The sequence below is a fragment of the Leptopilina heterotoma genome, unplaced genomic scaffold, assembly GCF_015476425.1.
Source record: "Leptopilina heterotoma isolate Lh14 unplaced genomic scaffold, ASM1547642v1 Lhet_275, whole genome shotgun sequence".
Lineage (NCBI taxonomy): Eukaryota > Metazoa > Arthropoda > Insecta > Hymenoptera > Figitidae > Leptopilina > Leptopilina heterotoma.
In genome coordinates, this window is record NW_025110983.1 from 2,016,865 (window position 1) to 2,030,081 (window position 13,217).

The window sequence follows — 13,217 nt, forward strand, 5'->3', positions numbered from 1 at the left end:
CAATTATTTTCAATTTTTCAATGACGTTTCTCAAAAGAATTGAAAAAATTCAGAGAATTGAAAAAAATAGTTTTAAAAAATTCAATTATTTCGAAAAATTTTAAAAATTTTGACAAAATTCTTTACAAGATTTAGTTAATAAACTTGCGATTATAATAAAATTTTCCTATACAATTCAATTATTTTCAATACAATTCTTCTTAAGAATTCAATTATTTTCACAAATAACACATTTTTTATGGGAATTCAATTCTTAAAAAAAAAATTTTAAGAATAAAATTCTTCGCTAGAAACCAATTATTTTTATAAATAATAAAATTCTTCTCAGAAATTCAATTATTATTTAAGAAATTTTAATAAAATTCTTCTCAAGAATTCAATTCTTTTCAAAAATAAACAGGAATTCAATTATTTAAAAATGAATTTTTTTTAATTCTTCGTCAGATTTCAATTATTTTCATTTTTTTTAAAGAAATTTCTCAATGGAATTTAATTATTTTCAAAAAGTTTAAAAAAATTCTGAGAAATTCAATTATTTAAAAAAATGTGAATAAAATTATTCAAAAGAAATTATTTATTTTCATTAATAATAATAATATTTTTCTCCGGAATTTAATTATTTTCTTAAATAAAATTCTTCCCAGGAATTCAATTATTTAAAAAAGAATTTTTTTCAATTCTTTGTCAGATTTCAATTATTGTCAATTTTTTAATGATATTTCTCGATGTAAATTTAATTATTTTCAAAAAGTTTTAAAAAATTCTGAAAAATTCAATTAATTATTTAAAAAAATTTGAATAAAATTCTTTCCAGGAATTCAATTTTTTAAAAAAGAATTTTTTTCTAATTCTTTGTCAGATTTCAATTATTTTCAATTTTGTAAAGAAATTTTTCGATGGAATTTAATTATTTTCAAAAAAAGTTTTAAAAAATTCTGAGAAATTCAATTATTTAAAAAAATTTGAATAAAATTCTTCATACAAGAATTCAATTCTTTTCAAAAATAAACAGGAATTCAATTATTTTAAAAAGAATTTTTTTTTAATTCTTTGTCAGATTTCAATTATTTTCAATTTTTTTTTTTTTTTTTTTTTGAGAAATTTCTCGATGAAATTTAATTATTTTCAAAAAAGTTTTAAAAAAATTCTGAGAAATTCAATTATTAAAAAAAATGTGAATAAAATTTTTCAGAAGAAATAAATTATTTTCGCATGAATAATAATAATATTTTTCTCCGCGAAATTTAATTATTTTCACAAATAAAATTCTTGACAGGAAGTCAATTCTTTAAAAAATTTTTTAAATAAAATAAATTGCATTTATTCTTAAAATTTTTTTTAAATTCACCGAAAGAATTCAATTATTTTTGAAAATTTTTGACAAAATTCAATTTTAAGAAATATTCAATTATTGAATAAATTATTTATTTGCATTTTATTTGTATGTAAATAATTGAATTCTCAAAAAAATTGGCTTATAAAAATTTATTAAAAAATGAATTTCAGGTAAAATTTTAGAAATAATACTTGAATATTAAAAGAGTTATTGTGTGAATTTTTAAAAAATAATTGAATTTTGAAAAAGGATCAAATTAAAATTACATTTTTTTAAGAAATTTTCCTACTTTTAAAAATAAATAAATAAATAAATTAATTAATTTTTGTGAAGGATTTTATTAGAATTTTTGTAAATAATTAATTTTTTTTTATTTATTTTTTTATTTTATAATAATATTGAAATTTTTTTTCTGGAAATCAGGGAAAAACAAAATTAAACTTTTGTGGCAACCCTGTAAGGCAAGAGTCCTAATGGCATGTGGACTAACTAAAAAAAAAAATAAACAAAAATAATCTCATTTTTTTATTTCAAGAAACATAAATATTTTACAAACCAAAAAAAAGTTAAATAGAAAATTTCTTTTTCTATAATATACAAAGAATTAAACATTAAAAATTGTTGCATTTCTTTTCATTCTTTTTTTCTTCCCGAAAAAAATTAAGGAATTACAGAAGCATATATTCCTCTAAAGTTGGTATGGGTAGGTACTGATTCGGTATACAGCGAAAAATGGGAATTTTTCTCTCGAAAACTAATTGCTTTTTTCTCGTTTCTAATGGCGACAGTACAATGAGACGACGCAAGTAAATATTGTGAATTGACCCTAAATCGTTGATATCGAAAAATGGCGATTTTCGCCTTCTATATCTAACTCGAAGGCAATGTTGAGCAATTTCCGTCAACATACCCTTCATTGCTCCGTTAATAATTTGAGTTTTTAACATTGAATAATAAATTGGATAGTGTAGCTTTAAATTAATTGCTCTCAAATAATTGACGAATGCTTCGTTCCTCAATAGTAGGGAGTTTGTGTAATCATTGCCGGTAAGTAGATTTAGAATTGAAATAATGCCATTTGAGAATGGTAGCTTCATTGATGACATTTTTGTTTTCTCTTTTGTGCATTTGATAAAAAAATCATTGAACTTGAGAGTAATGTTGTCGTTAAGATTATAATGGAAATTTTCGTTAATATTGAGAACTTTCATTTTAATTGCGTGTGCTGTCATGATTTTGTTGAAGAATTGACAATGAATTTTTTGCTCACTGTTGTATGAGGCTTTATTGTCTAGGAGTAGTTTGGCAATTTGACGATTGCCCTTGGTATTTATTCGTAGACAAATGTCCAATGGAGTGTTGCCGTCTTTGTCCTTTGCTTCGAAATTTGCGCCGTACTTTAGGAGCAGTTTCACCATAGTTACGTTTCCCTGGGCCGCAGCTATGTGAAGAGGAGACCTAAAATTGGAATGAGAAGTTGATTAATATTTTTCATTTTCCCTTATTGGATTTTCCTTTTTTGAGTTGATGCTTTCCTGTTGCTATTAGCAACAGCAAAGCATCAACTCAATTTTTTTGGTGGTTTTTGATGATTTTGAAACGATAACAGTCATTTAATGACTGTTATCGTTCAAAATCATCAAAAACCACCAAAAAAATCTGTCAATTGAGAAGCAAATGGTAGAAGCGGTAGAAGTTATGCTTTGGAGAGCCTGGGCTAATAGTGATTTATTAAAGTTTTTAACGAAGGTAAGGAGTCCCTAGAAAACTTTAGGAGTTCTTGAAGAGTCTTTATAAGTCTTTAAGGACCTTTAAGAATGTTTGGAATCTTTAGGAGTTTTTAGGAGAGTATGCAGAGTATGTAGTAATGTCTAGAATTGTTTAAAAGCTTTACTGAGTCTTAAGGTGTCTTTAGAAATATTTGGAAGTCTTTGAAAGTCTTGAGGAGATTTTAGGAGTTATAATCACTCTCTAGAAATCGTATTGTCATACTTAAAATATTTTATATGGGGTCCCATAGCCTGGAAGTCTTTGTGAATCTTCAAGAGTATTTGAGAGTCTTCAAGAGCCTTTAGAAGTATTTGGGAGAATTTAAATGTTTTTAGAGTTTAGAAGTTTTTTAGGAGTCTTTAGGAGTGAATGTGTCTGACGACTAAATAGTCGTCAGACACATTCAGAAGTGTTAAGGACTCTTTAGGAGTCATTAGCAATTCTCAGGAGTCTCTAGCAGACATTATGCGTCTTTAGGATTCCTTATCAATCTTTACGAGTCTTTAGGATAATTTAAAGGCCATTAGGAGTCTTCAGTGTTGAGTTTAGGAGACTTTAGAAACCCTTAGAAAACTTTAGTAGTCTTTAGGAGACTTTATAAGTCTTTATAAGTCTTTAAAAATCTTTAGAGGTGTTTGGAATAATTAAAAGTTTTTTAGGAAAGTATATAGTAGTGCCAGAAGTCTTTAGAAGTATTCCTGAGTCTTAAGGCGCCTTTAGAAATATTTGGAAGTCTTCGGAAGTCTTAAGGAGATTATTTAGGAATTATAACCAGTGTATGGAATAGTGAGATATCTTCAGAAGTGTTAACAACTTTTTAGGAGTCATTAGCAATTTTTAGGAGTCTTTAGTCTTTAGTTTAGTATCGGAGACTTTAGAAGCCCTTAGAAAACTTTAAAAGTCTTTAGAAGTCTTTATAAGTCTTTTAGAATCTTTAGAGAAGTTTGAAATCTTTAGAGGAGTTTGGAATCTTTAGAAGCTATTTGGAGAGTATATATTAGTGTCTAGGAGACTTAAGAAGTTTTTCTAAGTCTTCAGGTATCTTTAGAGATATTTGGAAGTCTTTAAAAACCTTTAGGAATCTTTAGGTGACGTTACCAGTCTCTAGGAGTCGTAACAAGTATTTTCATTAGTCGTTAGGTGTCTTTAGGCATATTTGGGAGTCTTTACTAGTCTTTAGAAGTATTTAAAAGTCTTTAGGAGTCTTTAGCTGTATCAAAGAGTTTTTTGGTGTATGCGACGTGTTTAGAAGTATTTAGAACTCTTTAGGAGTCTGTAACTGTTTTAAAGAATTTTTAGTCGTTAGGTGAATTTAGGAATCTTTAGAGGTTGTTAGACGATTTTAGAAGTCTTTTGTAGTCATTATTAGTCTTTAAGAAGATTTAGGAGTCTTAAGGAGAGTCTAAAAAGTATTTACGAGTCTTAAGAAGTCTTTTTGAGACCTTAACATTCTTCAGAGATATTTTGGAAGGGTTTAAAATTCTTTAGAAGTCTTTAGAAGTTAATTACAGTATTTATAAGTAGTAAGGAGAATTTTTGGAAGTGTTTAGAAGTGTATGGAATCATATGGAGAGTCTGTCATAAACCGTAGGAGTCATTAGCAATTTTTAGGGACGTTTGGAAAACCTTAGGAGCCTTTAGAGAGGATTAAAAGAATATTTAAAAGTCCTTAGGAGTCTTCAGAAGTAATTATAGGGTTGTTTGGATATTTTGAAAAGTTCTCACAGATCATGAGGTTTTTAGCAGTTTCTAGATGTAACAAGGAGTTTTCTAAAGTCTTTAGTTTAGTTCCGGAGACTTTAGAAGCTCTTAGAAAACTTTAGAAGTCTTTAGAAGTCTTTAAGAATTTTTAGAGGTGTTTGGAACCATTACAAGTTTTTAGGAGAGTATATAATAGTGTTTAGGAGACATTAGAAGCCTTCCTAAGTCTTAAGATGTTTTTAGAGATATTTCAAAGTCTTTAAAAGTCTTTAGGAATCTTTAGGTGATGTTACCAGTCTCTAGGAGTCGTAAGCAGAATTTTTAGTAGTCTTTAGGTGTCTTTAGGCGTATTTGGGAGTCTTTACAAATCTTTAGAAGTATTTAAAAGCCTTTAGGAGTCTTTAGGAGTCTTTAGCTGTATTAAAGAGTCTATTGATGTATTTGAAAGTGTTTATAAGTATTTAGAACTCTTCAAGTGTCTGTAGCTGTTTTAAAGAATCTTTAGCCTTCAGGTGAGTTTAGGGAACTTTAGAGGTTGTTAGACGATTTTAGAAGTCTTTCATAGTCATTATAAGTCTTTAAAAAGATTTGAGAGTCTTAAGGAAAATTCAAAAAGTGTTTGCGAGTCTTTAGAAGTCTTTTTGAAACCTTAAGATTCTTAAGAGGTATTTTGGAAGGGTTCAAAATTCTTTAGAAGTCTTTAGAAATTAATTGCAGTTTTAGAAGTAGTAAGGAGAGTCTTCGAAGTATTTAGAAGTATATGAAATCATATGGAGAGTCTTTAGTAAAACCTAGAAGTCTTTAGCGATCTTTAGAGATGTTTGGGAGACCTTAGGAGCCTTTAGAAGTATCTGGGAGAATTTAAATGTTTTTAAAAGTGTTTAGGGGTCTTTAAATGTATTTAGTCGACAGATATCTTCAGAAGTGTTAAAAACTCTTTAGAAGACTTTAGCAATTTTCAAGAGTCTTTAGCAGACCTTATGTGTTTTTAGGATTCTTTTTCAATCTTTACGAGTCTTTAGGGTAACTTAAAAGCCATTAGAAGTCTTCAGAAGTAATTAGGGTTGTTTGGGTATCGTTTTCAGAGGTCAGGAGGTTTTTAGAAGTTTTTAGATGTAACAAAGAGTTTTATTAAGTCTTTAGTTGAGTTTCAGAGACTTTAGAAGCCCTTAGAAAACTTTAGAAGTCTTTAGGAGTCTTTATAAGTCTGTAAGAATCTTTAAAGGTGTTTGGAATCTTTAGGATCTTTAAGGAGAGTATATAGCTGTGTCTAGGAGACTTTAGAAGTCTTTCGGCGTCTTTAGAGATATTTGGAAGTCTTTAAAAACCTTCGGGAATCGTTAGGTGATATTACCAGTCTCTAGGAGTCGTAAGCAGAATTTTTAATAGTCTATAGGTGTCTTTAGTCTTATTTGGGAGTCCTTACTAGTCTTTAGAAGTATTTAGAAGCCTTTAGGAGTCTTTAGGAGTCTTTAACTGTATTAAAGAGTCTATTGATGTATTTGAAAGTTTTTAGAAGTATTTAGAACTCTTTAAGGATCTTTAGCTGTTTTAAAGATTCTTTAGCCTTTAGGTGAGTTTGAGGATCTTTGGAGGTTCTTAGAAGACTGTAGAAGTCTTTTGTAGTCATTAAGAAGTCTTTAAGTAGCTTTAGGATTCTTACGGAGAGTTTAAATAAGCCTTGAAGTATTTAGTAGTTGTTTTTAGCTTTTAGGATTCTTCAGAGCTATTCGGAAGTCTTTAAAAGTATTTAGCAACCTATGAAGTTATTAGGAGCCGTAAGAAGAATTTTCAGTGGTGTCTAGGAGTCTTTAGAATATTTTAGAGGTTTTTAGGGGTATTATGGAGTGTTTGGATATCTTTAAAAGTGTTTAGAACTCTTTAGGAGTCATTTGCTGTACTTAAGAGTCGTTAGGAGAGTATTTAGAAGTATTTAGGGGTTTGTAGGTGGGTTTGGGAGTCTTTAGAAGTTCTTAGAAGACTTTAGCAGTCTTAGGAGTCCTTATAGGTATTTAAGAATCTTTAAGAACATTTGGGGTCATGATGAGTGTTAACGTAGTGTTTAAGTAGTGTTTACGAGTCTTTAGAAGTCTTTTTGAGTCTTTAAGATTCTTCAGAGGTATTTAGAAGTGCTTAAAATTCTTTAGAAGTTTTTAGAAATTAATTGCAGAACTTAGAAGTAGTAAGGAGAGTCTTTGGGAGTATTTAGAAGTTTTAAAGTGTCTTTAACTGTTTTCAGAGAACGTTATTCTTTAGGTGAGTTTAGGAGACTTTACAGGTCCTTAGAAGGTTGTACAAGTCTTTAAGAGTCTTTTTAAGTCTTTAAGAATCTTTAGGAGTATTTGGAACTTTAGTAGTCTTAAGGAGACTCTATAGTAGTGTTTAGGAGTTTTTAGAAGTCTTATGGAGTCTTTAGTTGTTTTAAGGTACCTTTAGGTGTAATTAGGAGTGTTAAGGAGACTTTTGAAGTCATTAGTTGAGTTTAGGAAATTTTAGAGGTTCTTAGAAGTTTTTAGGTGTCCTCAGAAGTCTTAATGAGTCCATAGTAGTCTTTAGTAATCTCTAGTTGTATTTGGGAGTCTTTAGGAGTCTTTAGAAGTCTGTAGATGTCTTTAGGAGTCATTAGCAGTCCTTTGGAGTCTTAATGATCCTAAGTAGTCTAAATATTAGTAGTTATATAGTAGCAGTGGTCTAGTAGCCTAAGTAGACTTCCTCAGGCGCCTCTAGATATATTTCAGATTCTTGTAGTCTTTAGAAATCTAAATAGTGTTTAAAAGGCTTTAGGAGACTTTAGAATGTCTGTGGAAGTCTTTAGAAGTTTCGAGGTGTACTTGGGAACCTTTAGTGAGCCTTGAGGGGTATTTGGGATTCATTAGAAGTTTTTAGGAGTCATTAGCAGTCTTTTGGAATCTTTAGGGGTTCTTTAGTAATCCTCTGGTAAGTCTAGCTTTGTTAGTAATCTTTTCTAGTTTCTACCAGTCTTTAAAAGTGTTTAGAAGTCTTTATAGAAACATTTTGAATTCTTTAATATTTTTCGAAATCTTTAGAAGTCTTAAGGTGATTTTTAGGAGTCTTTAGAAGTTTTTAGGAGGTTTAGGAGCCTTTAGATGGTTTTAGGAGTCTTTAGAGGTTTTTAGGAGGCTTTAGAAGCCTTTAGATGGGTTTAGAAGGTTATAGGAGTTTTTAGAGGTTTTTAGGAGTCTTTAGGAGTCTTTAGATGTTTTTAGAAGTTTTTAGCACTAAAGAAAAAATAAATTTTCACTTCTCACCTTTCCAACGAATCCGGACAATTGACATTACATCCGGCATTAAGAAGAATCTTCAAGCACATCATCGCTGACGATTTACAAGCAATAAACAATGGTCGTTCCCCATAAATATTCGGTTCCGTTAAATTCACCTTCTGCCTCATCAGTATCTTAACAATCTTCCAATGATTATTCATCACGGCAAAATGTAATGGAGTCATTTTATCATCATTAACAACATCTTCCAACGCACCGCGTCTCAAGAGGTCCTTAGCAATAGTGACTCGACCATATTTACTCGCCAAATGAAGTAGACTTCCATTCCTCGGAAATTCCAATTCAATCGCATCAATATCCTCGATCATATCATGAAAAATTTTCGTATAACCATGCTCGATAATTGCTTTCAATACCAAAAATTCAAATAAAGCCTCCAATGATAATTCTCTATTGAGAAAGAAATGTAAATAATCGTATTCAGGATCCTCGCTAATATTTCGTAAATGATTAATCCACGATTGTGGAATATTGAGATTAAAGAAATCACGATGAAAGAGTGTGTAGCCACGTTTTATAAAATGTTTGACAATTTTTTTATTTCTTCCTCTTGTTTCAGTGTTGAGAATTGCGAGACAAAACGCCATTTTGTGATGTGAATCGTTTTTATTGTCGGGAAATTTGTCCAATAGAATTTCGGTGGTTAGTGAATTTTGCTTCATCACAGCGTAAAAGAGGGGAATACAGCCGGTGACATCAATTGAATAATAATTGTGAATTGTTAATTTTAAAATACGATGAAATGCCTCGGAATTATTGTAATAGCTTGAGGCAAAATGAAGAGCCGTTTGATGTCTCACTGTTGGAATATTAACATTTGCTCCATTATCAAGAAGAATATCAACTAAATAATGGCCAAAGAGTTGAATACTTTTACATAATGGCGTCCAACCTTGAGCGTCCCATGCATTAAGGTTGTGTTTACAATGCAATAAATGTTCTATTCTCCACAAATATCTCTCTTTATTTTTGATAAAAAATCTTGTGACATTCTCCAATTGTGAATTTATTTTTTTTAATTTATTATTTGTTTTTCTAATTAGCACAACGGTGAGAAATTTATCAACTATCTCACAAGCAATTTCCATTAGATTCAATGATTGTTTTTGTTGATGTATTTTTGATTCTATGCTTGATAACAAGTGGCGTTTGAAGTCGTAATTTTTTTCTTGTACAAAATTGCAATTTTCTTTATTATTATTATTATTATTATTATTGAATTCATGAGGAATTATTGATGGAAATGTTCGAAACAAGAATAATTGGAGAATTTCTTGTTGATTATATTTTATGGATAAGTAGAGAAGATTTATGTCGATTACATAATTTGGATTGAGTGTTAAAATTTTTTTGACTTCATTCACTTGACCAGTTATGACTAATTGTTTTAGTCGACTGTACATGAAGGACATTTTTGCTTTGTCAATTTTCTTTGATCCTTTGTTTATTTCAGTTTAATATTTATGTCAATTCTGAAACATATTAATAAAATTTTATTTTAAAATTAGTTTTTTGTTTATAGAGGCAAAAAATTAGAAGAATATAAACAATTTTTAGATTCGTTTTAGTATCAAATTCAGAGTAAATAAATTTTTTTTTGCAAAACTGCAGTGGTCGAGTGGGTTAGTTGACTGTATTTCTAAATCGTAGAAGCGGGTTCGATTCTTCTCTAGTTTATAGATTTTTTTTCTTGCTAACAATTTAGTATTGTTTAGTTTTTATAAAATAACGGAAATAAAATGAGTTTATAAATAAAAAGGAGAAATTAATTATAATTAATAAATAATAAATACCAAATATAATTTATTTATTGCTAACACTTGGACATTCAATACGTATAGAACCCCCACTCAAGGGGTTTCTTAGATCGCTGATTACAAATTTGATATCAGTTTTTAAAAATTCAAAATGGCCGATCCAATATGGCGGATGTTCTTTTCAAAAATTTGCTAAAATTTAATTGAAAATTATAACTCAGGGATTTTTGGGGTCACTGATTACAAATATAATGTCAGATTTCAAAAATTCAAAATGGCGGATGTTCTTTTCAAAAATTTGCTGAATTTGATTGAAAATTGTAACTCAGGGGTTTTTGGGATCGCTGATTACGAATCTGATGTTGGATTTTAAAAATTCAAAATGGCGGATTCAATATGACGGACGAGATTTTCAAAAATTGCTTGGATTTGAATGAAAATTGTAACTCAGGGGTTTTTGGCATCACTGATTATAAATATAATGTCAGTTTTAAAAAATTCAAAATGGCCGATCCAATATGGCGGATGTTTTTTTTTTATAAAAAATTGGCCAAATTCGATCAGATTTCTTTTTAATTGCTTTTAATAATAGTAAAAAAAAAGAATTATAGGTATAAATAGTAATAATAATAATAATAAGTAAATTATAAAATAATAAAAATTCTAAATGTAATAATTAATAAATATGAAAAAACAATAAAAAATAGTAATGACTGTAATAACTGTAATAATATTTATTGTAAAAATAATTCTTTTATTTTTCCTTTTTTGGATCGAATTTCAAGAATATATTAAAAAAAATTTCATCTTCTTAATTGTAACTTTGAGTTTTGAACAGTTTTGAAGTAAAAATATAGTAATGAATCTTATTTTTTATTTTATAGTGTAAAATCGTAATTATGATAAAATAAAAATTATATTTTCAAAAATTAGAAAAAATATTTTTTTTGTACGTACCTAAAATTTTAATAAAATCCATTTGTTTATATAATTAAAATTGTTTAAAAAAAATATCAATCCAGTTGAAATTTTTTTATTTTTATTTCACGTTGGGCACACACACACAGTAAAAAAAAATAAAAATAATTAATAATTGAAAATCCTTTTCTAAGCAATTCGCCTTTTAATAATAATAATAACAAGTCTCATTAAAATAAACAGTAAATAAGAAAGGAAAGTTATTTTGAACTTAGTTATAATGTATAGATGAAATTATATTTCAAAATAGTAAATAATAGATGTCAGTAATTGACATTTATTGGAATTTTCAAAAAGAAAATTTTTGAATTTAAAATATTTATTAGAGAAATGTTTTTTTAAAATTTATTTTTATTACTCATTTTTATTAAAATATGAATAAAATTATAATATAAATATAAAATATATATTATGTTAATTTTTATTTTAATATTATTTTATTATTATTTATTTATTATTATAATTTTATTATTTTTATTTTATTCATATATTTATTTAAAAAATAACGTGACTATTATTATTATTATTATTATTATTATTATTATTATTATTATTATTATTATTATTATTATTATTATTATTATTATTATTATCATCTATTATTTGCAATTTAAAAAATATGAATTATCGCAAAATATTGTTTTTTTGTTTTTCATTATAAGAATAAATTTTTGTTTTGAAAGTAGAAAAACAAAAAAGAAAATTTTTATGTGTACAACGTGTCTGTCAATTTAATTAATTTAAATTTCTTAAAATTTTGGACGTTATTATTATTTTTTTTTTTATTATTATTTACCAAAAAGAAAATCAAATTATTGTTTTTCAATTAAATTAAATTTCTAGGATTTTTCAAATTATAAACAATTATTATGGATGAAGATATGACCAGAATTCTTTTAAAGGTATAAAATTTGTAAATAAAATAAATGTTTTAAATTCTGAATTATTATGCGTGAATAAAATTATTATAACAAAATTTTTTGTTTTATAGGTTTTTTCATTCTTAATAACCAACAGTATTAATAATAATAATAATTAATAAACTTATTTATCTTCTTAATAAAAATAATTTTTGCATCAAATATAAAAAAAGTTAAATATATAAAAATTTAATGTGTAAATATAATAACTGATTAATATTGGTATTTTTTTATTTGTATAATTATAATAAACTAATTTTTAAGAATTAATTAATTTTGAAGAAAAATTATTTTTTTGAGAAATAAAAAATAAAATTAAAATTAAATATTTATTTAACAATTTAACAATTAATAATAATAAATATAAAATTTTAATTTAACAATTTAACAATTAATTATAATAAATATAAAATTTTAATTTAACAATTAGTTAATTTTTTTCTTGTTTAATTCATTATTTATAAATTATTCAATTATATGTATTGTATTGTAATTTACTAATTTACCTTTAATTGACGATGAAGGAAAAAAATAATTCCATTATTTCAGTTATCCATTTATATGGGATGGTTGACGGTTTCCTATATTTATATAACGGAAGGAGGCACGAGTTCAGTTACTGATCCAATCGATGAGTCCGGATGGGTGCCCGACGGAGCTTTTGCAAAATTACTCGTTGGCGGTGACGAAGAGGGCGAATAAAATTTTTTAACAAAATTCCCAATGAATCCTTTTTTTGCAAGCTGAGACAAAAAAAAGTTTATAAATTATTTATTTGTAACGTTCTTCGAATAATTGAATTCTTACGATGAATTTTACTATTTATGAAAATAATTTAATTCTTATCAGCAAATGTTATCAAAATTATAGAAAATAATTCATTTCTTTCAAAGCATTATTTGAAAATATTTTATATAATTGATTTCCTTCGGAAAAAACATAAAGATAATGAAAAAAATTCGCAGGAGATAATTTTGTCTTAAAAAACAAAATAATTTTAATGAAAGAAAATTTTCATTTCGTAAAATAGAATAAATTATCAAATATTTTTTTTTATTATCAATATTTACACCCGAACGAATAAAAGATATAAATTTAGAAAAAAAAAATTATTTCGCAGTTCAACAATATCGTTATATTACAATATATATACTAATTAAAACATAATTTATGCTATATGGATAAAAAAGCAACAATTTCTAAATCCACACAACTATTTTATCCCATTATAAAAAATGTTTTTTTCGACTTTTATTAAAAAAAAGTCTTTTCTCCGTTTTTTTATATATATTTTCTTATATTAAAACTCTATAGTTTTAATTTTATTTTTATAATATACCTAATAAATATTAATCGCAACTATTATTACAATTTAATTACAAACGCAATTTTAAGTAATTTTCATCACTTACAATCTATTTAATTAAAAAATTTCTCACAATTCTCTTTC

The 13,217-nt window shown here is 26.5% G+C and overlaps 1 protein-coding gene across 1 annotated transcript; it reads right to left on the reverse strand.

The window, feature by feature from the left end:
* Positions 1 to 1,916: 1,916 nt before the first annotated feature.
* On the reverse strand, positions 1,917 to 10,901 carry LOC122503913 (ankyrin-1-like). The gene is made up of 3 exons (XM_043614684.1): positions 10,827 to 10,901; positions 8,077 to 9,584; positions 1,917 to 2,794 (listed from the first exon to the last, which is right to left on the reverse strand). Exons 2-3 carry the CDS (start codon positions 9,522 to 9,524, stop codon positions 2,005 to 2,007), a joined length of 2,238 nt encoding a protein of 745 aa, XP_043470619.1. The 5' UTR covers positions 9,525 to 9,584; positions 10,827 to 10,901; the 3' UTR covers positions 1,917 to 2,004.
* Between the last annotated feature and the right edge of the window lie 2,316 nt (positions 10,902 to 13,217).